Source organism: Hyaena hyaena, unplaced genomic scaffold (assembly GCF_003009895.1).
Source record: "Hyaena hyaena isolate Hyena2069 unplaced genomic scaffold, ASM300989v1 scaffold_1086, whole genome shotgun sequence".
Taxonomy (NCBI): Eukaryota; Metazoa; Chordata; class Mammalia; order Carnivora; family Hyaenidae; genus Hyaena; species Hyaena hyaena.
In genome coordinates this window covers 358,803-384,365 of record NW_024081719.1, presented here as the reverse complement: position 1 = coordinate 384,365, position 25,563 = coordinate 358,803, and the positions used below count along the sequence as shown (strand labels likewise).

Below are 25,563 nucleotides of genomic sequence, written 5' to 3'. Positions count from 1 at the left end.
GTTAAGACTCTTGAATGCCCGTGGTAATTTTCATGTCCTAAAATTCACTCGCTGGAAGTGTACAGTTCAGTGGCCTTTGATCTATAGTGTGCATCTTATCAGGGTTTCACAGGTCCATTTTGAGGGCATTTTTATACTCCCCCCAAAAAAAAATCCCCTGGAGCCTGTTTGCAGTTAATTAAATGTACTATTTTTTTGGTGTTTTTGTTTGTTAGTTTGTTTTATAGTTTATTGTCAAGTTGGTTTCCATATAACACCCAGTGCTTATCCCAACAAGTGCCCTCCTCCATGCCCATCACCCCCCTTCCCCTTAAATGTACTGTTTTGAAGGTAGTAGGTTGATTGATTCACAGATTTCAAATACTTCTTCATTAAAAGTTAGGATAACGCGTTGTTGGATAGGAATTTGAAGCATGTCAATGAAAGTCCTTGATAAATGGCAGGTTCTGTAGTTTGAGATACTATATACGTATTAGATTCAGATCAGTTTTTCCACCTCTGTTCTCTGTAAATGATATTGAAATAAGTTAACAAACGGTACAGTTGATTTCTTCCTTCAGATCATTTTCTTGGTTGGGAATGTGCTCTTGTGCGGGTCTAGGGGATTTTCGGTTTTAGAAAGTTTCATCGATACGCCTGTATGGGAGGTTTCGAGCATGTGGTTACTCTCACTGCACATGCCCTTCTCAGCAGGATTAATTTCCAAGAGAACAGATCGTACAGAATAGGATGCAGAAAGGGGTGGGGAGTTTGACTATAAAATTACTTAATTAAATACATAAATAATAAATTGTAAGTTATTTCCCCCATTAATAACTAAAAGATTTATGATTGAGTCTGGTGTTAAGTTTCTCAAACTTTGGGATAATATAACAAAAGTTTAAAAAGCTCTATGTTTTTTCTACCACTTCATATAGAGATATGAAATCTCATATATATGAGCACATGTGACGTGTTGTGTGTGTATACAGTTGGAGTATATTAAGTATATGGTAACTTGTAATTGGGCTTCCTGAACTTAGTGAGTTGAACCTTTAACAAACTTGACTTACACGTTGGTGTTGACTGTGAATTAGGAAGTGTAGATGTATCTTGGATTATATTAAATATATTAAATATTTGTCCAAAAGAATAGCATTGAGTGTTCAGAAACCCACATTAATGGCTGGCTAGTTACCGAGTCAGGTAGGAGCAAGGCTGTCTTCTCTAGGTTACTGAAGCATTGACCCCGAAGCTGCTGGTGAGGCTCACTTTTATTGCTGTTCTGTTGCCAGGTACTTTATTGCCCAGGCTGCCGTCAGAACCAGGAATGACGTTACTCACGATCAGAATTGAGAAAATTGGTCTGAAGGACGCGGGGCAGTGCATCGATCCGTATATTACCGTTAGTGTAAAGGGTAAATAACTCTGTGTACATTTTCCCCTCTCGTGAATTTCATAATGTTGATTCTCATTTGGGATGTTAAGGGCTTTGGGGATGGGTTCTTGCCTCTGCGACAACTCATTTGAGTTCATTGTGCCGAGAGATAAAATCCCTGCGAAGCTGGCCTCTTTCCTTTACTGAATATTTCCGAGAGATTTACTAAAAATACTTTGTTGTTTATAATCTTCATGCACAGTTGCTTTTGAGGGTTTTTTTGTAAATCTTTTTTTTCTTTTTGAGAGAGACAGAATGAGCAGGGGAGGGGCAGAAAGAGGGAGAGAGAGAATCCCAAGCAGGCTCTGCAGTGTCAGTTCAGAGCCCAATGTGGGACTCGAACCCACAAACCATTACATCATCACATGAGCAGAAACCAAGAGCCCAGATGCTCAACCGACTGAGCCACCCAGGCGCCCCGTACATGTCTATATTCTTAAAATTCCATCTAGATATACACACTGTCTTGAACAGCAGATACTTCCGTTCACCTTCTCAGGGTGTGCGGTTTTCTTTGCAAAACCCCACGTTCTCCTGTCCCCCAAGCCCCGCCTTCCGGTCCTCTGCTTCCTGCTGTAATCCTTGAGGCACAGGGGAGCCCTGCGGGCGTGGGCGAGAATCAGGCCTCCCGTGAGTCCTCTGTGAAGACAGGAAGTGGGACGTGTCTGTAAACACCCCTATCTGAACGTAATCCTGAAGGCCATTAAAAAGTAATTCTTATTAAGCATCACTGTCTTTAGGATTTGCTTTTTCTACTGTCCAGGGGGGCATTCCATTTATTCCTTGAAAGCCGCTCTTTTCTATCTTTGGTTTTAGATGGACACCACACCGATTCAAGGCTTTTGCTGGTGTTGCACATTTTGCACAGTACTTTATTTGTAAAGCAGCCAGCGGCCCTTCAGAAATAATTACTGGGTGACTGCAGATGGTGTCATACTATTTATTATTCAGAAATAACTGTACAAATCATCAACAGTTACTCTGCACCTTGAGGCAAACCAAGGAAACGGGCTGACGTCAAATGGAAGGAACTTTTACCAATCATAGAAGTAAATTCAGACCCATGGGCTCATGAGTAGCACATTAAAAAAAAAAAAATTCAGACACAGAGAAGAATCTTGACGCCCCACAGCACTAAAGCTGTCATACTTGAACCACTGCTGTTACCGGCTATCAAGGCCCCGGTCTACTGGAAAGTACGCATACCCGACGCTATCTTTCAGGCCATTTGTAAAACCGCACATCTCGGTTGGGACTGTATGCTGTAAAACAACAGCGTGAAATGATGACGCGGTAGATACCATGTTGTTCTTCATACACATTGAGTGGAAACATGTTTTTGTGTGAATATCTTTAGCAGCTGAAATCCTCAAATCCACTAAATTGTTTTAAGTTCTCCAAGATAGGAGTCTGTTGACTAATACATCCACACTCATCGTTGAGTGAGTCCACGTTGAAGTTGATCGAACGGGCAGATTCCTGGCTCCAGGAAATTAAAGCCATCCACCACACGTAGTGTACCATCTGGTGGTTGTAAGTCGGGTTATTTTATAGCAGATTCAATCAGAATTCAGGTAGTACGTATAAAAATGACTCCTCTAGGGAAGGGGTTCATCGGCAGCTTTCATGTCCATTGTTTTGGCTCCGACTTGAGTACAATGGGAATTCAGGTCATGTTCGATTAAAGGCCTTTCCATGCCATGCACTTGGTCAAGGTTGCCAAACGGGTAGGGGCCCCACCATGGAACCAGATTCATGTTCCAGATTTGTACTGTGTGCAACACAGTAGTGGCTGAAGGAAGACACGAGCCCTTCTCACCTCCTAACATGGATCAAACTTTGTTGCTTCAGACTTTCACTTGCACCCAGTCATGGCAGGACTTACTTGCCCTTGGCCCTGAGTCTGTCCCCCCACGCCCCTGCCCCCCTCTCTGTCCCCAGCCCCCTGGAAACATAACCCTGGAAACCAGAAGCTCGGTAGGAACCTGTTAACACCAAAGGGAGTGTATGTTACGTCATCTGAGAGCCGCCCCTTGGCTTTTGCCAAAGTCCCTTGAGGAAACATAAGCCTCTGTGGTTCGTTTGCAGTTTTTGAGCCTCTGTTTGAAATTCTCCTTTCCTCTCTAGATCTGAATGGCATAGACCTAACTCCCGTGCAAGATACTCCCGTGGCTTCCAGGAAAGAAGATACGTATGTTCATTTTAACGTGGACATTGAGCTCCAGAAGCATGTTGAGAAATTAACCAAAGGTTGGTCTGTGATGGTAAATCATTGGCTTCTTGTGGCCACAGTTCTGGTCCCGTTGGTGTCTCTGTGCCCTGTGACCTCGCCCAGTTGGCAGAAGTAAATGCCATACAGTGTTTATTGACCTGAACGAAATTCCCATTTTTTAAAATGGGAATTAGGCGTTGTATTGTCTAGTGTCATAAATAACAGCTCTATAATAAAATGTTCTTTGATAATAAACGTCACCGTCCTGAACGACGAACCCGGATGAAGTTCTCCTCGTAACCAGGTGCGGACGGCGGTGGCAGCCCTGGATGGGGGAGGCTCCCGTGGCTGACGGAACAGGGGGCTGCCCCAGCCGCGGGTTTGGGAAGAAGGACTCGCGCCTGTCGCTTGGTTGAGAGGAGGGTGGGAAGGAGCAAGAGCGAGGTTTGGAGAAGGTGAAGTCGCCCTCCCCTGGGCCGCTCCGAGCCGCTTGCCCGGCGGGATGTCATGTTCTGTGAAAAGGCCTCCGTCCCTTTCTCACCTCACGTTCCCTTGCGGTTCTTGGCGTTTTCGCGCTTTGCAAGAAGCCCGTACAAGGTACGGAAGAGCCTCTGAAGGATCGCTCCTTCCTCTAAAGCAGCTGACGTTCTCCTCGAATCACTGCTGCCGTGGCCCCTGCTCCACCCCGAATGGCTGTCTGCGTGGTGGCTGCGGGCCCACGCGGGGCCTCCTGCACTGAGTCCTAGCCCCGGGGTCCCCACCCCGGGTGCGCCCCGCGCCCTGGTCCGGGGGCCCTTCCCCGTGGTGCCAGGTGCACCGGAGTTTGAGAACCATCGTCAGGAGACCACGCAGGTAGGATGCGCTCGAGGAGCCAGGTGCAGACGCCGCAGTGTGAAGTTCCGCCTTGTGCCTAAAAATCGGAGAACATTCTCTTAGTCCGTTGCTTGGGGACATGTTTCTGGCACGGAGTGACGGGGACCATCTCGCGGGCTCACTTCTGGGTTCTGGTGCTGCGCTCCCGAGGCCCTCACCCGCAGGATGCTGAGAGCACAGCTATATTGAGTCTGACCCTGCTCATCTCTAACTTTGAACTTCTGACGGACAGTATTAGTCTAGCTGCAACCAATGTAAGTGCGAATGAAGACGCTTTTTTCACGTTTACAAGCACATCCGTTCGTCTCTGTTCATCAGTCTCGTTTCACATTCTCCTCTTCCTTCTAAACACCACGAAGAACAGAGGTGCGCCCACCAGGGACGCAGGAAACAGGCCATCTACTCACGGTGCAGATGAATGCGTTCCTTAAAGGGATGCTGTCATTTTGGGACCTCAGCACTTTTCAGACGTGACTGTACTTTTACGTGTATTCCGACGCAGACCCGGGCGTGACGACAAGGAGACAGGTCCCTGGCTGCAGAGACCGAGAAATGTGACCTGTAAGGGTTTTCATCCCAAACGACCCTTTACTGCCGTAGGAGGGAGAAGAGAAGGGACCCTTTTGCAGATCTGGAAGGTCACACTTCTGGGGAGGGGGAGTTGAGGGCTGAGAGTCTGTCTCTCCCTCAGCCACGTCCCACTGTCTGCTGAGACGGGGGGGTGCCGGGGCTACACACACATTTCGGAACATCGCTAAGCCTCTTGTCACCTGTGGGTTCTGTCATCGGTTTAGGTCTCAGACGTGTGTCGTTTTAAAAGCCAAGCAAGACCCAGCACCACTGTGGCTCAGGCAGAGTGACGTAGCCGAGGGCGAGACCCCAGCTGCCTCCCTACTGGTTTCCACGCATTCGTTAGAAATTAATTGTTCTTGGCCACACCCGTGAGGCAGCTCATTCCGTTTTGAGCTGCTTTCCGTGGGGAGAGCCGGTCTGTGAGACTTACCTTTGGGGCGATGAGAGCATGTGACTTTTTCCTTCCCGCCTGCTGCTCGGGGAAGGGGTGGCCTGCTCTCCAGACTTTGTCTCCCGATACACTCCCGGTGGGGAAAACAGAACAGTGCTGGAATACTCTGAAAGGTCCTAGGAAATAGGTAGCCGGTAAACACTGAACCAGCACACCGTCTGTGTTTTAATTCTGACACACCCAAAAAAGTTGAATTTTTGAGCTCTTCTGTCAGGGGGAGAAGTGACGTGAGCGTGGATTTTTTCATGAGCGCTTACAGGCCTCTGCTGCTTAGTGAGCTTCTGTGGAGAAGGTGAATACTTCCCTGCTAACACTTCGCGACCGTTCTGTGCTGTTGACCAGGTTCTGCCCTCCAGGGGCTTACGGTTCTACCCGGGTGGGAACTTGGTACGATCTTGAGGCCACATTCGCTCAGGAAGCCCTGCTGTGCTCTGTAGGATTCGTGGGCATGGACGGCTGTCCCTCCGGCCAGATGGAGGAGAGCGCTGGGTGACGACGACGGTCGTGGCATCAGAGCAATTGTGTGACGAAGGTTACCTTGTAAGATTACGCTGCCCACCGCCCGGCCGTGTGCTTCGGCTGATCTGAGAAAATAAATGTAGGGGCGGTGACGGTCTGCTTCTGAGGCTAATGTGGTTTGTTTTAATCCCTTAGGTGCAGCTATCTTCTTTGAGTTCAAACACTACAAGCCTAAAAAAAGGTTCACCAGCACCAAGTGCTTTGCTTTCATGGAGATGGATGAGATTAAAGCGGGGCCGATTGTAATAGAACTGTAAGTGACTCACCCACCGGATTCGTTCTAGTTTAATGGTGGCTCGTAGTTCTTCTCAGTATGTGACCCTAGGCGAGGTCGGCTGTCCCCATGTTTTAAACCATGATCTCTCTACTGTGGTTACAGATACAAGAAACCCACTGACTTTAAAAGAAAGAAATTGCAGTTATTGACCAAGAAACCACTTTATCTTCATCTACATCAGACTTTGCACAAGGAATGATCCTGCCGTGGGTAACCTGGACCGTCTGTGAGCCCCGCCCCCCAGCAGAACCCACCCTAGCTCCGTGTGGCCCAGCCCCCTCCGCCAGGCAGGAAGCAGGCCGCGCCCACGCTGCCAGTCAAAGTGAGTCTGCACAGTTCCGGTCCGGCTCGCCGCCTGCATAGACGACTCCTTTGGATACAGGCTTCCTGTAGTTTTGAAACCTGTTTTTACTTTTCTAGTGTTTGTGCCGTTCGTAGTCCCTCTTCTACCTTACCACTGTTCCTGCCCTGCTTCCTGGAACAGCACTGCTGTGGTAGGAGGTGCTCATCTTCACAGTTAATACAGCAATAAGATTGTGCTAGAGTTTACACATCCGTTCCCTTCTGCTCCGGGAGGCTTTTTTGGTTTGAGTTAACGCCGGACTTTGGGCTGACGTGGGTGGGAAAGTGTGGAACTGCCCTGAGAGGAATCGGACCGGTTTTGCCGCCCAGGGAGGTTGCCCAGGAGATGGATGGGCGGCTCCTCAGACGTGGCCCGAATTCACCCTGATCCCTAGTCCTCCTGTTTAGAAATCGTGTGCCTTGGCCAGATCAGCCTCCCACACGGGGGTGTTCCCAGGTCGTAGCCGGAATGTTCCAGATGACCGGATTGTTGCGGGGAGCGGGCGTCTGCTGTCCTGTTGGTTAGCGGCCCTTCTCCGTCCCACGCACCGTTGCTCGTTCGGAGAGGGATCCCGGGGGGAACGGCGGGGCGCCTCTGAGCCGCCAAAGGTGTTTGGATGGCTTGATCACCTCGTCTGCGTCACGTGAATCTGAGTCCGATGCTAAGGAGATACTGCAGGAATAACTGCTGTTTTTCTGACAAACTGATTGTGAAACCTTAAAGCCTGCACCCCTCTCCTCAGAGTGGGGAGCGTGCAAAAACCTGGAGCTCCTCTGTGGTTTTCTTCTTGTAGGTAGATAGGACTGCCATTTATTTCCTAGGTATATCGACTCTCATCCATATGGAAATATGCAGGTCATGAGCTTATTATAATTTGACTATTTACATTATTTTTGACTTACTGGGGCATAAATAAAACTTCCAGAGTACACCCGAGGTAGATATTTGATACATAGAACATTAAGGTTTGGGGTGGGCTTTCTGTGGGTTAGATTTAGAACCCACATATTTAATAGTCACTATTTTTAAATGCCCAATGCTAGCATGAGGGTCCGTGGCCTATTTTTAAACTAGCATAATAATCCTAGGCATACCTTCAGTGTTTGCTTTTTAAAATAAGTAGCCAGAATTAAGTGTTCTAGCTCTTGCACTTCAAAGAAAGCTGGTCTTTACCTTCAGTTGTTGTCTGTCAGTTGTTTTAAGAGGGATTTTATAAACTTTGAGCCTGGAAGAATTCTACCAAATCAGTCTTATCTCTTGTCCTGATTAGATTAATCCCAAAATGATTTAGCCCAGCATAGCTCAAGGGGAAGAATTTGCCTTAATAAGTTACCTTGCTGTTCCCTCAACCCTCGGACCGGGAGCAGTCAGCCCCCAGACCGACAGCTCCCCCAGGAGCAAGAACCACATTAACCACATTTTCTTCAAGTCGTGTAAACGGCCTGAGGGGCTGGACAGCACGCCGTATCTAGTCCCTTCTGTTTGATGTTGCTGACGAGACCGAAAAAATAATCCCTTAAGTACCTACTATTAAAATGTAGCAAAACTGATACATTGGTCTTTCTCTTTTCTTATAGACCATAAGACATGTATGTCAGTGATAATTTATATGAAGAAGCCTCTCCTATCGTTCACATAAGTGTGGTTCGTGTAACTACAGTTACAGTCGCCTTTGACACCAGTGGTCAAGAAGTGTAGTGGATGCTCTGAGTAGCCGAGCTTTAATTCAGACCTGAGCGGAATGACAGAACAAGTGATGATCTTGAAGCAGGAGACACAGAACACAGCACTGCCCACAAGTTACTTCTCACCTTCCAATGAGAAAACTCAGACGTTGGACAGTAACTGTAGTTGAAATGCTTTCAGGCCAAAGCACTGCTGCCTCAGAAAGGAGGTGGTTTTAGCCACTAAGCCCAGATACACACTTGGCTGGCATTGGCTTCTGAAACAGCTGGAACTCAGGCCCCCAAAGGTGCCCACCCCCCGCCCAGCTCTGCTGCAGCAGCGGTGCCGGCAGCGACTACAGCGGGTTCCCAGCGGCTCCCGTGAGCGGCCCTGGAATTGTCTAGTTTACTGACTTTGCAGAAATAGATACTGACCGAAGTTTTAGAGGTGTAAAAAAAAAGACTAGCTTTGATCTTAAAACGGATCTAATTTACCTTTCCTCCTTGCTTCTCTCTCCTAGCAGGTATGGCCTATATTTTAATACTATATACGATTAGAAATCATATTAACTGCATTATTCCGGGTCTTTGAGAGGCTAACATACTCAAAAGTTGCATTTGTGGACTTAATCGTATTTTACATGGTTAAAAATAACCTATGCTATTAACTGTGGAGGTGTTCCTCGTTTCCTCTCTCCTTGATCTGAAATGGGAAGACGTACACATGAATTCTCTTCCTGTGGAACTACTTCCGTATCCTTGAGAACTGTGAAGTGGTGGTCTTCCAGCGGTTCTTCTCGTCCTAAAGTGGGACTTCTTAGTTGAGTACAAAGAAAAATCTTTGTTTCGCAGTGAAGCTGCGAATCCGCTTTTACGTTACAGGGTGTTTGCACATTAAATGTTTTAATGGTGACAAGCCCCAGTCTAGGATTCAGTTGTACCAGGACGTCCCAGAACTTCGGGGAAAGGGAGCGTATAGTCTAAGCAACGAATACCACCCTTTTTCTTAATTTTGATTAAATCTTAAAACTGTCTAAAAGACATGGTGCAGTCATGGGGACAGTTAAGACTTACATATGGTGTAATCCCAAATTCTTAGTATTTTTCAATCTGAGCGCCACCATTCCCGTCTGAGGTTTGGAGTAGTAGTAGCAGCAGGAGCAGCTCTGGTCCTGAGGCCATCCTTTCTCAGAGCAGTACACTCTCCCCGTCTTTTTTCTGTTCCTTGAAATCCAGAGCGAGTATGGGAGAAACAGTAGATTCTACTTTTTAAAAAAGAAATTTCCTTACTTTTTATGATCAGAACATACCCTGTTCAGTTTTTTTTTGCACCTTAAAGCAAGAATCGTAAAAGTAACAGAACATCAGGCTGATGTAAACTCATCCTCAGGAAGCCTTTCTCAACCAGGCGCCCAGAGTCACCGGAAGGCACACGAGTGCTGTACAGAGGGGCCCACGGACCTCCCTGAAGGTCGAGGAAGACGCGCGGTTGTGGGGTGTCCAGGTGTCGTTAGGCTGAAACCCCGGAGCAAGGGGGAGCGAGCCACAAGTCGCTCCGTCAGCCCGCGTCTACATGGGTCCACGATGGCACAACCCTCGTGAGCACACATTCCAATGAATCGACAGACACTTGGGAGATACTAATAACCAAATTTTTATGAACTATTACTACAAAGAACTTCAAGAAGGGAGAGAAAGTCAATGACCTTATAGTAAACATTTTTAGCGTAACAGTCTTTGCGACCAGATATTTTAAAAAACCAAGCTTATAAACACCATTGCTCTGTATTCAACTGGTGTACACTAAAAACAGGTAATAAATGGAAATACATATTCTAGCATTTCCACAGGAAATGTTCATATTTCTCAGGACACTCTAAATCATTGAGCAGTTACGCGCTACGTTAACTAGAACACAGGTATTCTTTATTGCACATTTCAAGGTTGTCAGAAGGCTCTAGCTTATGAGGTGGTTTTATTTAGGGGGAAATGGTATTTTTCAATTGTTTGGCTCAAAAATGCACACTGCCAGGGCAGTTTAGTTCTAAAAACAAACCTTTTAAAATAAACTTTTGGATTTTGAAGCCAATGAAATCCTTTACTGTAACGAATGTGCCCAGTCACTCTCTCTCAGACTGTGTGTCAGAGGTCACAGTTACGGGCTCTGTTTTAAAGCCTGTGAACAGTCCTGGCTACTGCTCTGGGAGGCAGGCGGGGGCTCGTCTCTGGAGCTGGAAGGCAGGAAGTCTCTCGCAGCAGGTGGAGGCGGGTAGTCCTGGGGGCCGGGGGGTGGGGGTGGTAGTCGGGTGCCGGGAATAAAGTACTCTCTCGGGCCAAGAGAGCCCAACGGTCTGAAAGGTGTGTGTCCCGCTAAAAACTCTCGAGGGTCGAGCGGCAGGTCCCGTTTCCCGGGTGGAATGCCTGGCGCATATTCTCTCAAGCCTAGTGGTGGACGGAAGCCAGGACCTGGGAAAAGTAGAAAGTGACGTAAATGCATAGGATGATTTTAGGCATGTTACAGTCTTTAATTTCTCACAACTCTAGAGGTCGGTGGCGGCATCCCCACTTCAGAGAGGAGGCACAGTGAGGTGGGTCAGCGGCTGGCCAGGTGGCCAAGAAACAGGCAGGCTTTGCATGTGGCTTGATCGAGTTTGTATGCTTTCTGTCCCACAGTTCTGCCATCTCTCTCTCTCTCACAAGGGCTTGGCTTATACTTGAAAGCACCGTGTGTCACAACAAGAAGACAGACTGAAATGAGGGCTTTACTGCAACAAGGAAACGTGGTAAAGGAAAATCCCTCCGTCTGCTATGGCGTCAAAAATCCAGGCAGTCGCTCACCGTGGACCTAACATGCCATCAAAACCCCGGTGCTTGTCCTCCCTGGGGAAAGGCCTTCTGGCCGCCCCGTAATGAAATTCTACCTTCTCTTAGAGTGAGCACTGCCCTCCCGCTGATTCCCAGTGTGGGGAGGGAAGGTTGAATCTCCCTCTTTTATCATCTATGGTCCCATCGTGAGGATTACAGCTTTATGTTTCCTGACCTAGATGTCTGGGCTCCAGAGGACACTGTAAGCTCCTGAGTTGGGAGGGGGAGTTCTATCCATCTGCAGAAGTATTTCTGGCTTTCTAGAAATCTCTCTGGTCTACAAGAGATACATACTGCCCATCTCTGTAGAGGAGGGCTGTGCAGCTCCCCCCTCCCGTGTCCGAAAAACATGTATGCCACTTGCTTTGCCCTTTCAGTAGATGACCTTGTAAGTCACTATTAAAATTTCAACAAAGAGCGAAGAGAAAAGATGAGTTACATTCTACAAGTCAATTACTACCATTCAATCATCATACCAAATGGCGGGGGCAGTGGCCGAGGCCCGAAAGGCCCGCAGAGCTGAGGCGGTGGTCCGTACCGAGTGGGCGGCGGTAGAGGGCCTCCCACGGGCGAGCTCATGAGGGGCACCCCTGGGAAAGGAGGTGGCCCTTTTGCAGCCATAGGAACCTGCAGAGCAGAGGCAGTTAAAGTTTTGGAAGACGTGGGTACGACACACACAAACCAACACCAATAAAAGTGGAGACCCAACAAAGCAGAGGTCAGGCACCGGTCCAAAGGACAAGCAGTGTGACAGAGCTTACCCCCCGCCCCCCATGTCCTCCCACCGGCAGCTCAGGCAGATTAAAGGGCTGGCCCAGGAGCAACCAGCTTCCCTGACCTGGTCGTGCTGGAACACACAGGCGAAGGGACGGCAGGAGGACCGCGGAAGGATGCCCAGAAGTGACTGCTCACTAAGAAATCCTACCATGACCACCATCCTCCGTTCCTAGGGCACCCCTTCCCCCCACGTCCTTCCCGTTGCCACAACGGCGCACTATTTCCATCCTAAGCACGGACAGGACAAGGGGCAATGAACAATCCACTTTCTACAAGTGTAACAATAGCTGCCATTCAGAGTGCCTGCAGATCTCTCAATCTCCAAGTATGAACATCTGTTTTAAACAGGAGGGAACAGAGACACAAGAGTGTTATTTTGCTGAAGGTCACACGCGTGTAAGAACCCAGGAGATGATTCAGGATCACGTCTGCCTCCCAGCCTGCCCCCCACCCCACGCCTCTGCCTCCCTAACCTAACAAAGGGGCCTCCGCTCTCTGAAGTCTACTCCAGCGGGGTTTCAGGTCTTCTCCAAGCTGCCAGTGGACAAAAAGTCCTCAAGAGACGCGTGTCCCTCAAGTCCTTCACGGAAACTTAGAAGCATTTTCCGACAGCAGTAACGTTCTCCATCCTGAGAGGCAGGCAGAGCCCCCACATGTACCTTCACTCACCGGTGCTGCTCTGCTTTCTTGCTAGAGATGCTGACTTCCTTTCCTACAGGAGACTCGGAAATTCTAAACCACCATGCACAGTCTGATTTCCACCCAGGGCAGCACCGTGCGGGCCGGGCGGCTCTGGTAGAGCACGCACATGTGAGTGGAACCGAAGGGAGCTGCCAGGAACCCGCGCGGCAGGTAAGGACGGATTCCCACTGTTCAGGATTTCACCTGCTGCAAACACTCTTCCCTTCCCAGTCTCGAATGTCAAGACTATTCACAACAGCGTCTGCCTAGTATACACCTGAAGATGTTCTGAAATAGCACACTTGCCGTGGTGGTGAATTCTATATAATACACAGAATTCCTTTCCTTTGCCTCAGACCAGTTAACACTGAAGCACACACAAGGCAGAGGTGGAGCAAGGGCTCTGCAGTCTTTAGTTCGTTATAAGAGATGTTCTAAACAGGTGAACAGCCTAACCGAAACAGGAAAAAGGAAAAACCAACCAAGCAGTCAGATTCCGGCAACCCGGCAACACTTTCAGGTCAGAGCCAACAGTAAGCTCAATACTGCCATGCAATTTAAAGCAAAGCAGGTTAGTGTCGTGCTCGTCCTGTCCTGTCCAGAAACACGTCAAGTCAAAGCTCAGTTCCGTCCTCAGCCTCCAAGTACTTACTACTGCTGACTGCTCAGCCACAGACGGAATGCTGGGAGCTGAGGGGCCTTCGGGGTCTTGGGAAACAGTTTGCTTTTTAAAAAAATGAGACAGTACAGATATAACAGACACACAGATGGATGACAGAGCGAGGGCTTGTAGAAGCTCAGTGTTTCCTGACCGACCTAATTACAACTCAGAACACCTGCACAGCTTACCTTGCCTTCATCCGTCCCCTTACTTGGGGAAGAGCTCCTTGAACCGCTGTTCATCATGGGAGCCGCACCAGTTCCTGGATCTACTGGAGGCCAGAGAACGGACTTAGATCTATGCTGACTTACATACACCCTGAGGAAGAGGGAGAAATCCTTGGATTTTGGACTATGAGCACGCTCAGATCCCTTACCAGACGCAGAGGGTTTCCCAGACGCCTCAGATGACCATCGAGGACGAGGTGGAGGCCCGTCCACTGATCCTTGAGAAAGAAAGAACAGAGCCCTTGTGTGGGTTTCTCAGAACAAACAAACCAGTTGTAGAGAAGTCAGGGTTCAAGTCCGCCTAGAAAGCAACATTAAAAACGGGTCTCCTAATACATATGAGGGGAAATCCCAAACTGACTCACAGACTTAAAGAATTAAAACGAACTCTGACAGAAAGAGCAGCAGTAAAACCTGCATATTAACAGCACCAGGCAGGTACTTCAAGCTACAGGCCTGACGCAGCCGGACAGATATCTTCCGGCCTGTGTCATCTGACGTGCCTATCTCACCAAGCATTAGAAACGTATTTGTAAGAAATAGGCTACACAGCATGGTATATTAATGAGAAATGGATGTATGCTGTGTAAATTATAAAGTCTTTTATAGCTATTTTTATAATACTCAAGCAAGGAACCCCATAGAAATTTAAAGATAAAAGCTTATACTTTGCAGTAAAAAATTAAAAACCAAAAAAATATTTATCATCACATATTCTAGATTTTATTTATGTATTTATATGTTATATTAATGTTAATAAATGCTTTCTATTCTAAAGCAGATCTTACAGCAGACTATTTATTCACCAAGACATATTAAGAATTTTTTTTTCTCTATACGAGACAGACCCATATTCTAAAGTGTTGTTTGCATTAGAATTTTCAAATAAAAAGTGGGGGAAAAGCCTCTAGGATCAGTGTACTGCAAGGTAAAATGTGAGTGCTCACCGAATTCACCTCTAGGCATGTCTCTTCGACTGAGGGTAGCAGAGAGCGGTCGGGCAGGCGGGTCGGCCGTCGGGGGAGGGGAGCACTCCCCCCCACTCACAGGAGATGGACCAAAAGAGCCGTTCTGGCTCAGAGGACCTGACGAGGACAGTGCACTCTTACCACTCGGACGCAACCTGTCTTTACTAAGTTCCTGGGATTGCTTCTAGGGCATCGTAACTAAGACACACAGAAATAAAATGTAATTTCTATACACTGTGACCAAAACCTTGACTGCCGCTACCTCTCCACGGAGGGTTCTGGGCGCTGGGTCTCCCCGGCCGCGGCTTCACAATCACCGGCTCTTCCTGCAGCATTGCCATCTTCTGGGTTAATTCCAGTAACCTGGGAGGCAGGGGGAAAACGGACTTAACTGTGAGGTACCAAATTCCCGAGTAGATAACCCGGAAGCACGGCCTCTAATATCCCTAAGACGCACTGAAGAAACATTGACCATCACATACTTGTGCCTCAAGTTGGAGGCTTCCCGCTTCTCCTCTGCCATAGCTCTTTCTGCAGCGCGAGCCTTGAGCTGTTGGAGGAAACAAGACCCGGATCAGTGCGGTGGCCACACACCAAATAAAGGAAAGAAAAAACAAATCTTACCCAGTTGTCGTGAGCTTTCTTCTCATGAGTAGCGATCTGAAAAAGACAACACACCAACAGATACGTTCGGGGACACGCTGTGACAGGCGCTACGACAGCCCCCTGGACACCACAGACTTCTGCAGCTGCTGGGCGGTACAGGAATTACCTGGTTTTTAAATGAGCGCTCGGTTTTCTGTAATTCATCCTCCATTTCTTGAATTCTGCGCCTAAGAATCACACTTGTTTTTATCAATTAAAGTGCAATTTAAGAAAAGTTTCAACAGACTCCCCCGCCCCCTCTCCCTACACCTGCCCTCCTGCAGCTCCGTCCACACGGAGGAACACAGTCACGTGGTCACGGTAAGAGCATAATAGGAGCGAAACTAATACTAATTTCCTTATTATTTAATGCCTGGAGCTTCTGAGTTGATACACTGAGTTGATACCTGACTGCTCTTCAGTGTTCTCAAGCAATCCTGCTACAGCTGTCTTCTTCCATAAAGCTTTTCCCTCCATTAAATACAGCCAGAGAGTCCCAGAGCGGTCACTCCCGGGTCTATCAAATGGCACACTCGCTTTAGTGATTTCTGCTACATCATTACAGCAAACGGCCCTCCTAAAACAGTCACTCCAACACACAGACCCCCAGGAACTGCTGGCACGAACCAAGTCCCCTTTAGTCTTGCCAGTACTAGGCATGAACAAATGCCTGTTACAGGACTTCTTTCCTTTGTTAACTTAAACTTTCTTTTCTTTCATGTGAATTAACTGTATTCACACCCTCTGACCATTTGTTTATGTTCTTTGCTAATTTTGTTCTACACAACATGGTTTTTTAAGAAGCGAACAGTACTTTCCCTAGCCGCTGACCCCTCTGTTGAAGCTGAACTCACTTGTACGTTTTTACTTCCTCTGCAGCCAAAAGTGCCTTTTCATCTGCAGCTGACAGCCGCTGCTCTCGGTCTTGCCGCTCAAACTCCTCCTGACTCAGTTTCCTAAGACAAAATCGGTCGTCAGTGGAAAGTGTTTCAGTCTTCCCAGTGGGCTGAATGCCTCCAAGCAAACATCACCTCCCTCCTCCAGAAAACACACGGCAGACGTACAAAGTCAGGAGGGAATTCAAACTTGACATTCAAGGATAAAAGTCAATCACCTGCATTTTCTAACGTCTCCTAATTCTTCAGTCACTAGTAAAGAAATGTCAGAAACTCTACATGCCCAGGGGCAAGTTCCTTGTGCGTAACGTGAAAGCTCACTTTGCTGTGAAGGCCCGGGCTAGCCAACCTCACACAAGTAAGCTTAACATAAAGCAAAAGATCATCACTTCTCTTATTTCTACCACAGAACGAACTATAATTACTTCCTTTATTTCCACCATGGAAGGACTGCTTCTCAATCCAAGATGGGCACCACGGTACGTACGGTAAGTCAGCCAAAGAAAGCCTTTTAGAATCCATCTTCTAACCTGTGCAATTAACCACAGAACACTCCTACACTTCAGATAGGGAACTCCTACCCCTATTTCAATGGAACTGTGATTTGAGAAAAATCTCAGAATTGGCCATGTCTAGTGAATAAAATAGGAAAAGAATCCCAGATGTTGCCTAATCAGGATATTACCTACTGGAAACTGGTTTTAACCCAATTAACCTTCAAGTTCAAGATACCAATGTACTGTAAAATAAACTCCAACGCTAGCAACATTTAAAGGTTTAAAAATGCTATTCTTAGGGCACTTGGGTGGCTCACTCAGTTGAGCATCAGACTTTGGCTCTGGTCATGATCTCATGGCTTGTGAGTTCAAGCCCCGCTTTGGGTGATCACAAGCCCTGCATCTGGTGAGCCCCACTTCTCTCTGCCTCTCTTCCCCTCGTGGGATTCTCTCCCTCTCGCTCACTTGAGCCCTCTCTTTCTCAAAAAAAAAAATTATACATATATATAAATAGAAATGCTATTCTCTCGTTACCCTTGTACATCTTTGCCCATAGTCTAATTCAAAAGACACTTAACTCGAAACTTAAATTTCTGAAGCAAAATGAGAAGAGCTATAGTTAAAAGGCTTAATAACAGTACAGAGAAAAAAGGCTTATGTATTCTTTTATAACTGCCCACTAATACTCAGCAAAATATTGTATGAGTGGCTATAATATACTGGTTACCTAGTAAGACGCTAAGACAAAAGTATGAGCAAAGTACTCTCCCTGCACTAACAGAGCTCACAGTTTAATGTGTAAAAGATGCACATAATGAGAGAAAAGTCCCTGCATCTGGCTAGGAAGAGATGTGAGAAAATGGAGTCTTGAAGGAAACATCAGTATTTTTCCCAGTAATGAAGAAGTTGGTCTGAGAATACGGAGAACAATTAGAACACCGGACAAAAGCAAAAAGAATGTTCCTGAAGACATCAGAGAGCTAACATATTAGCTGACAAGTGAATATATGAGGCCAAGTACCAAGAGAAAAAGGAATCTCAGAATTATAAGAAAGCCTGGTATCTGAAGCCACCTTTTCCCCAGGTTCATTCCATGAAGTGAAGACAACGGAGACCTAAGGAGACTGAGCAGAGCTTTCAACAGACCCTGGGTTCAAAGAAAAAGTGGAGTTCAAGGTTGCCAATGAGGGGGACCCCCAGTAAAAGCCCCGCAGTTTGGGTTGAGACTTGAAAGAGCTATGCAGTGTCCTCTGCAGGCAAAACGGTGTCCTCTGAAGAGATGAGAACATTTTTGAAGGATGTGAATTGCTGACTGGAGTGAAGTAATAACCACGTGCTAGAAATAAACTCCCATATTTTCTGTAGAAAAATCACATCATCCCAGTCCTCTCCTTCCCTTCACAATCATCATACACGACTTTTGCCTCTCAGTCAAAACTAACCAGGCACCGCACAAGACATTGTGATCAAAATCTAAAAAACAAGAGGGATGCATCCATCAGGTAGCCACACACACTCCAAAATAATTATGATGCCTTATATATTCAAGAAAGTAAAAGTGAAAATTACAGACTTTAGCAGAACAGAAACTATAAAACTGAAACACAATAACTGACATGAAGAACTGAATGATTTCAGCAGCCTACTGGACATGCAGGGGGAGACTCTAGCACACTGGGACACAGGGCAGGTAAAAACCAATCCAGAACGAAGCAAATCCCGGTAAGAGTGTAGGGGACACGAGAAAAAATAAAAAGCAGCGTAAGTGGAATCTGAAGAGAGAATGAGGCAGAATCAATACACCAAGACGCCCAAACCAAGAGGTCAGGTCCCCAGGGCCCCGAGCAGCATAAATGCACACAAGATGGAGGGAGGGCAGGGAAGGAGACACGGGCGCCCACACCTGAGCACCTCCCAGCAAAGCTGCCGAAAAGCCAGAAAGAATGACTGAGGGCAGCGAGGGCGAGGTGAACAAGGAAAAGAAGCCTGATCTGGACTCCTCACAGAGACTATAAAACCAACAAGTACCTGGTTGTTTCTACAGTGATGACATTAGACAGCTGTGCACGTGAGGGGGCGGGGGGCCTAACAGAGACACGTTCATACAGAGACACACCAATCGAATCTGCCACCAAGGGACGTCCATCAAACAGAACGAACATGACCCCCAAGAAAAGACTGCAGGTGTGCAGACAATAAAGAACTACAGAACGATGAATATGGGCGTTGGTGGAACGAACACTGGCCAGAAAGCGCTGCCACAAGATTGGAGAAACCTCCGTGGAGGGTAGGCGTTTGGAGAGTTACTTGGACAGCATCTAAGGCAGGCGCTAAAGCCCACAAAGGGGTAAATCCATTAACGTAGGTCAGACTTTGACAAGTTCAGGACTTATGGTGTGGGCTTTCGGGTAATTAGATGAAGAGAGGAACAGCAACCTGTAACTACCCAGCGTACACAGGGGAAAGGCACTTACTGAAAATAGTCAAACACCCCAAAGACAGAAAGATGGAAGAAACACAGAACAGGCCATCAAAGATTTAAATCTGAATATATACTTAGGAGTTCCATTAGAAGAAAAAGTGGACACTCACCCAGTCTCTCCAGCTGCCTATTTACTGCTGCAACTCACTCCAGAAAAGATTTGAAGGGACATAAACCTTTCGGTGGGCAGAGACCACCGGGTGGAAATACTGTCCAAGGACATTTTGCCGCAGAGAGCAGTGCACAGAGTACGGACGGCAGCGTGCAAGGCTCTGAGCGGCTGCAGGGCAGGACGCGCCCCTGGAGAGGCAGCTCCCCACAGCTGAGAGGGTGCCCTGCGTGCCTGTGAAGGAGTCCAGAACCAATGCACGAGAGAGTAGAGCGTTTCTCATAGATTCTAAGTACAGGAGGACATGCAGACTGATGTTTTAGAAAGCTCACTCTGGGCTGCGAGTGTATTCTTCGGAGCCTGGAAGAGGGGGTGTGAGGAAGGGAAAGTGGGGCAAGGTGAGGAGTCAGGGACTGGCATGAAACAGGACAGGGGCCTCGACTAACAGGCTTCGGGACAGAGAGCAGGGTACAAACCAGGCGTGATGATTCAGTGTATGTCGGACGAACAGAGTAAAAAATAGTGCCACAGTGACTATCGTCAAGAAAAACAATTGCCGCCTAGGACGTTGAGATTACTTCCGGTGGCACAGAAGCACTCTGTACAAAAGTAATGTAATGAGAAGTAATTCTCTGAAACAAGCCAGGTATTTGGAGAGCTGGCCTGAACGAAATTTGGAAAACAGTTAAACTGTGTGGTAAGCCAAGAATTACAGAAAACATCAGTGGTAAGGTTTCCATGTTCGATGGCATCAGGCAATATTGAGCTTAAATTTCAAAATGATGAAGTGTGCTTAGCAGGACAGGCTTCAGAGAATCCAGACACGCCGAAGAGTACAGCACAGGAGCAAAGCCCCGGGGCACCCGCCGCTGACAAGGTTTTTTGAGATAACGTGGGTAATTTTGTGGAGAAAACAGAAAATAAACTGCCAAAGTGTACCTTTCACAAGACCCGTCTACTCCAAATTTGAGATACAGATTTCAGAAGGTCGATACCTAAACATAAACATCAATCAGGTGCTTCTAGATTTAAAGCTCCAAACGTCCTTGTCACAATCACCTGTGTACAGTTTAATCTGAGCATCTGACTAAAGTAAATCCAAACCTTAGGCTGCCCTCATGTAACTACTCCTTCCGGGGCATTTACTGCACTAAACTTCATGTCCTACAAGTCACTCAGGATTCTGAGAGGCTAGATTAAGAAGTAGCAGACCAGACACAGGTCAGATCGCAATTACTTAAATGCCACACAAGAGGAAAGAGAAGCTCATGGTGGAGCCATGACAGGGAGCGGGGAGTGGGCAGCGGGTCTTCACCAGGCGGGCACGGCCATGACCACTGGTCCCAGGAACCATGCAGGCCACAATTTCTGACTGATTGGAATGGAAAGAAAAATACACATTAGGGGAAACGAGAAAGAGATAAAAACAAATCTCTACTAATAACGGATGGAAAAACCCCACAAATACTGTTCACAAAAGACAGAATTCTGGGGCTGCCTGGGTGGCTCAGTTGGTTAAGCATCTTACTTCGGCTCAGGTCATGATTTCACAGTCTGTGTGTTTGAGCCTTGCACTGGGCTCTGTGCTGACAGCTCAGAGCCTGGAGCCTGCTTCAGATCCTGTGTCTCCCTCTCTCTCTGCCCCTCCCCTGCTCGCTCTCTGTCTCTGTTGCTCAAAATAAAATAAAGACATAAAAAATTTTTAAAAAAGGAAAAAAGATAGACTTCTGTCCGGGATTCACACATCCGCTCACACAACACGGCTGCTGAGAGCGAAGCAGGAGTGCCTTACTTCTGCAGAGCCGTCTCCTTCTGCTGATACAGCTCGTTCAGAATCTCCACCTTCTGCCTCAGGGTTTGGCATTCGCCTTCCAGGCCGGCCTTGGCCGACTGCAGTGAACTGCGCTCATCTTCCAATTTCTTTATCTGCTCTGTGAAGGACAAAACAGTCAGGCTGCATGTGTGCACAGGGCTTGCACACTAGGGGGAGGCGAGGAGGCAAGAGGGGTTAAGAAACACAGCCCTTTCTGCTCAGGAAGCAGCCTACCTTCCAGGTTGCATTTAGTAGACATCGAGGCTCTAAGCTTAAACTGTAGAAGTTTTAGATCCTCTTCAACTACTGATATTGCAGTTTGTGTCTAAAAATTCCAAAAGAGTGAAATGGTCTTACAAGGGGGCACAGTGAGAATTCACAGGCACTCACAGTACTCCACACAAAAGATTGTACCCGAGAAACGTCCATCATCTGCTTAATTTGATTTTTCATCTTCTCACTCCGGTCACCTAAAATACAAAACACTTTAGTCGCTTTTTCCTCCTTTGCTTTTTAACTATAGTTTCTTGATTTCTCTAAAATGAAACAATTACGGTGTTCAAACTTTCAAAGGAAAACCAAATTAGCCAATAAACCGATGAGGCTCCATGACTTTCAAGAGAATTGGAGACATAGACTGAAAAAGTGAATTCCTAGTTTGTGCCAGAAAAATGGTTATCTGTGCCAGACTCAAACCAGAAGGGAATGTGGATGAGGGCTCTTCTCATATCAGGGATCTTATTATTATTTTTAAATCTACTTATTTGTTTTTGAGATAGACACACACACACAAAAGTGGAGGAGGGGCAGAGAGAGAATCCCACACAGGCTCTGTCTGCACCGCCAGCACAGAGCCTGATGCAGGGCTCAATCTTACCAACTGTGAGACCTTAACTTGAGCTGAAATCAAGAGCATGATGCTTAACCGACTGAGCCACTCAGGTGCCCCGCAGGTGTCTTATTTAGGACTGACTCTCCTGTTCTCCCCTGGAGTCTGCTACCAGGTGTGGTTGACAACACCCACTACGCAAGCAATATCCAACTTGAAAAAGTGTCCAGACACCAGACACCTATCCCTCACAGTAAATACTGCCACCCTTTAGCTCCACTCTCAGGGCCTTAAGTATACGGCTCCCACCACCTCAGTGCTCCTAAAACTGGCTGTGGGCCTTAAAACTGCAAAGCTACACAGATAATGGGCATTAAGTCCAAACGTCATTGCCATGGCACTGAGACAAATTTCTCCTGCTCAGTAGTGCTCGGCACTTGGAGGGGAAGTCACGACCAGGCTGCTCTAGCTGCAGGGCACACAGCAGCCTCCGTGGGAGGGAAACACAGAGTCCACGTTCATGACACACTCACCGATACACCACACGCAGCCACCCACCTCCCCAAAGCACGCAGACGTGTGCCCAAGTCCAGTGATTTGCGTCTACAACTCTAATGCTTATGAGAAAGTTCACTCAGCCAAAAAGAGCATTGGTGCACTTACAAACAGGAACACAAAACGAGGCCCAACCTCCCTGAAACCGATCTTACCTCCCACTTCTCCATTTGCTAATTCATCCACCTCACTTCCTTCTTTATTCTGACCCTCAGATTCAGATTCACAGTCTAACCGATTCAACTGTGTAATGCAATTCGTCAAAGCCTAGAAAAAAAGCAAAGGGGTATTAGAGCCTCTCAATTAAGCAGATTTTATGGGCGTTCGTGAGAATTAAGTATTCAAGAGAATAAACTTACGTTAATATTATCATCTTTGTGAGTAAGAGCTACTTCCAAATTTTTCTGAGACTTCTCAAATGATTTAATTTGCTCACTGAGCTCAGCATGTGATTTACTCCAATCTTTGATTTCCTGCTGCAACTGAAATGTTAAAACAATGAATTTCCAAAGACTAGAGCTTTTGCGCCAGACCATGTCAGGACACAGGGAAGTAGGGGGCCATGCTACTCTTCGGCCTGTCACTGTGGACTGAGGCCTTGGTGAAGGGGGAGGGGACAGAGGCTCCTACCCTCAGAACTGCAGTGAGAACATGAGAGCTCTCCAGGAAGTCGATCCACTTTATTGTATCCTTCAGAAAACTGCAGCCAACTCAAGTAACTCAACTCTCAGTAGGAACCCAGCACATCTCACTGTCTCCCATGTCCACACTCCAGGTCATGTAACCTTCCCTTCTTCAGTGAAGCAGTTAATTGCTCAAAGGAGGGTTATAAATGCCAAATTATTTGGTCAAGGAGCAAATCTATCACCCCCCCAAGGCTATTCAAGTTAGTAACTGGTTGGTATCTGACAAGGCAAAGACTAAACCTTCTGATAGCTAGAAGACACTGTAGAGAACAGAAAGTCCAGAACAGATGGAGGATACATACATCAACTCAATTTTGGGAGCACGGTTTTAACTGTGCATATCCAAGAATAGAATTCTGCATACATATTTCATTTCCTTAAAAACAGATCTGAGAAAAGATATTCGAGGTAATGATACTTGGTCCCCTCATTCATATCATCTAGGATGTGAAATTTTTCTTTACCTGCTCTTTCTTCTTCTTAAGCCTAGCATTTTCTTCTTGAACCCGATGGCATTCAGACTTCACCTTTTCTTCGCTAAGTTTAGCTTCATTAAGAGCAATTTGAACCTAATGCAAAACACTCCTATTAGTGAATTAATTCCAAAGGGGGATGGAGGGATGTTACACTTTCCCAATTAGACATCATATAGTTTTTATTTATCGCATATTCTAACAAAAATCAAATGTTTGCTCCTCAACAAAACTAAGGCACCCTATTAACATCCTGCGGATATTACAGAAAACTTTACCTCTGAAAACTCGGAGGCATTCACTGAAATAACATCCTTTAACTTCTCTATAGACTTCTTGTTTTCCAGAATCTGCCATGTGGAAAAAGAACATATAAAAATGTGGTAAGATTTTAGTGAAAGAGTGGGATATATGCTAAAAGATGAGTATGAGGGACGCCTGGGTGGCTCAGTCGGTTAATCATCAACTTCGGCTCAGGTCATAATCTCACGGTGCATGGGTTCAAGCCCCACGTCGGGCTCTGTGCTGAAAGCTCAGAGCCTGGAACCTGCTTTGGATTCTGTGTCTCCCTCTCTCTCTGACCCTCCCCTGCTCACACTGTCTCTCTCTCTCAGAAATAAAACATTTTAAAAATTAAAAAAAAAAAAAAAAGATGAACATTATTCCAGGGCCATCCTCTACTTATCAGGTAAAAGCAGGTGATTCAATTTCAGCTGAGGACAAAGTCAAGAAGGTAAAGATGTAAGGAAAGAAGAAAATCAGAGCTCTATCACATGCCATCCACAACCTTCCTGCTGTGAGGTAACGTGGTAGATGCCTAGACCAAAAAGGTAAAAGAAAAAAAGAAAAAACTTTCATGTAATCCTCTAGTTCAAATCAATGTTTTTTCCTATTGGTTGGGGCGGGGGGAATCCCCAAGGTCACTTTAAAGATTCTCTTGGGGCACCTGGGTGGCTCAGTCAGTTAAGCATCTGACTTCCATTCAGGTCATGATCTCACGGTTCTTGAGTTTGAGCCCCACGTCAGGCTCTGTGCTGACAGCTCAGCCTGGATTCTGTGTCTCCCTCTCTCTCTGCCCCTCCCCTGGTCATGCTCTCTTTCTCTCTTAAAAATAAACATTGAAACTAAATTAAAAATCCTCCTGACTGGGGCGCCTGGGTGGCTTAGTCGGTTAAGCGTCCGGCTTTCGCTTAGGTCATGATCTCGCGGTTCATGGGTTCGAGCCCCACGTCGGGCTCTGTGCTGACTGCCGGCTCAGAGCCCGGAGCCTGTTTCAGTCTGTGACTCCCTCTCTCTCTGACTCTCCCCTGCTCACGCTGTCTCTCTCTCTCTCCTAGAAATAATAAAACATTAAAAAAAAAAATTAAAAAAAAAAAATCCTCCTGACTGAACTGAAAAATGGTTGGACTTGAGGCAGAATACTCAGATCTCACTTACAGAATTGCACATAATTTGTGAAGATACTGCCTCCTCAGGGAGGTGGCACATACTCTTCCATCTTTCAGCTGGGGGCTGCATGGAATTCCTTCCTTCCAAAGAGGACAGCACACCAAGAGCTGGGACCAGGAAACTCAGAGTGGAGGAAGCTGGCAAGCCATATAAGGGAACCCTGAAACCATCACTGCAACCTTCCTCTCTTCTAAAACTGTTCTAAAAGGCTTGTTTAAAAAGGATTATGTAGGGGCGCCTGGGTGGCTCAGTCAGTTAAGCGACCGACTTCGGCTCAGGTCACGATCTCATTTGTGGGTTCGAGTCCCTTGTCAGGCTCTGTGCTGTCAGCCTGGAGCCTACTTCTAATTCTGTCTCCCCCTCTCTCTCTCTCCGACCCTCCCCTGTTCACTCTGTCTCTTCTCTCTCAAGAATAAATAAAAAAATTTAAAAAAACATTTAAAAAAAGATAAAAAAATAAAAAGGATTATGCAAAACAAAAGTACTCGAACTTTTTGACTGGGCTACGGTTTCTTAGTTGTTCCACATGTTTCAAAGGCAAAGCCGAGCAAGAAGACACTTACCCAGGGCTAAGAACACAAATACTTTTTAGAGCCATGAAAATAACAACCTGCGGTACTA

At 46.7% G+C, this 25,563-nt stretch overlaps 2 protein-coding genes across 12 annotated transcripts in view; one reads left to right on the top strand and one right to left on the bottom strand.

The window, feature by feature from the left end:
- AIDA (axin interactor, dorsalization associated) overlaps window positions 1-9,402 on the top strand; it is a 39,943-nt gene extending 30,541 nt beyond the window's left edge. Inside the window, exons 7-11 of one of the 4 annotated variants that reach the window (XR_005526441.1) lie at window positions 1,275-1,397; window positions 3,545-3,667; window positions 6,181-6,298; window positions 6,425-6,644; window positions 8,243-9,402. Coding sequence is in view for 2 of the 4 variants with exons in the window: in XM_039222244.1 (XP_039078175.1) it covers window positions 1,275-1,397; window positions 3,545-3,667; window positions 6,181-6,298; window positions 6,425-6,521 (461 nt within the window). In the remaining 2 variants the exon portion in view is untranslated. Of the gene's footprint in view, window positions 1-1,274; window positions 1,398-3,544; window positions 3,668-5,963; window positions 6,067-6,180; window positions 6,299-6,424; window positions 8,216-8,242 lie in introns of those variants that run through there. The other 3 variants (XR_005526440.1, XM_039222244.1, XM_039222246.1) reach the window with 3 other exon arrangements.
- Window positions 9,403-9,965: 563 nt separating this feature from the next.
- MIA3 (MIA SH3 domain ER export factor 3) overlaps window positions 9,966-25,563 on the bottom strand; it is a 58,486-nt gene continuing 42,888 nt past the window's right edge. Inside the window, exons 12-29 of one of the 8 annotated variants that reach the window (XM_039222230.1) lie at window positions 23,772-23,843; window positions 23,485-23,589; window positions 22,694-22,816; window positions 22,490-22,601; window positions 21,365-21,420; window positions 21,185-21,275; window positions 20,930-21,068; window positions 16,008-16,109; window positions 15,281-15,341; window positions 15,133-15,168; window positions 14,991-15,058; window positions 14,771-14,871; window positions 14,488-14,625; window positions 13,690-13,758; window positions 13,502-13,584; window positions 13,305-13,376; window positions 11,671-11,821; window positions 9,966-10,795 (exon numbers count right to left, since the gene is read on the bottom strand). In XM_039222230.1, coding sequence (XP_039078161.1) covers window positions 10,485-10,795; window positions 11,671-11,821; window positions 13,305-13,376; window positions 13,502-13,584; window positions 13,690-13,758; window positions 14,488-14,625; window positions 14,771-14,871; window positions 14,991-15,058; window positions 15,133-15,168; window positions 15,281-15,341; window positions 16,008-16,109; window positions 20,930-21,068; window positions 21,185-21,275; window positions 21,365-21,420; window positions 22,490-22,601; window positions 22,694-22,816; window positions 23,485-23,589; window positions 23,772-23,843 — 1,890 coding nt within the window. In that variant the 3' untranslated portion in view covers window positions 9,966-10,484. The remainder of the gene's footprint in view (window positions 10,796-11,670; window positions 11,822-13,304; window positions 13,377-13,501; window positions 13,585-13,689; window positions 13,759-14,487; window positions 14,626-14,770; window positions 14,872-14,990; window positions 15,059-15,132; window positions 15,169-15,280; window positions 15,342-16,007; window positions 16,110-20,929; window positions 21,069-21,184; window positions 21,276-21,364; window positions 21,421-22,489; window positions 22,602-22,693; window positions 22,817-23,484; window positions 23,590-23,771; window positions 23,844-25,563) is intronic. The other 7 variants (XM_039222231.1, XM_039222237.1, XM_039222234.1 and 4 more) reach the window with 7 other exon arrangements.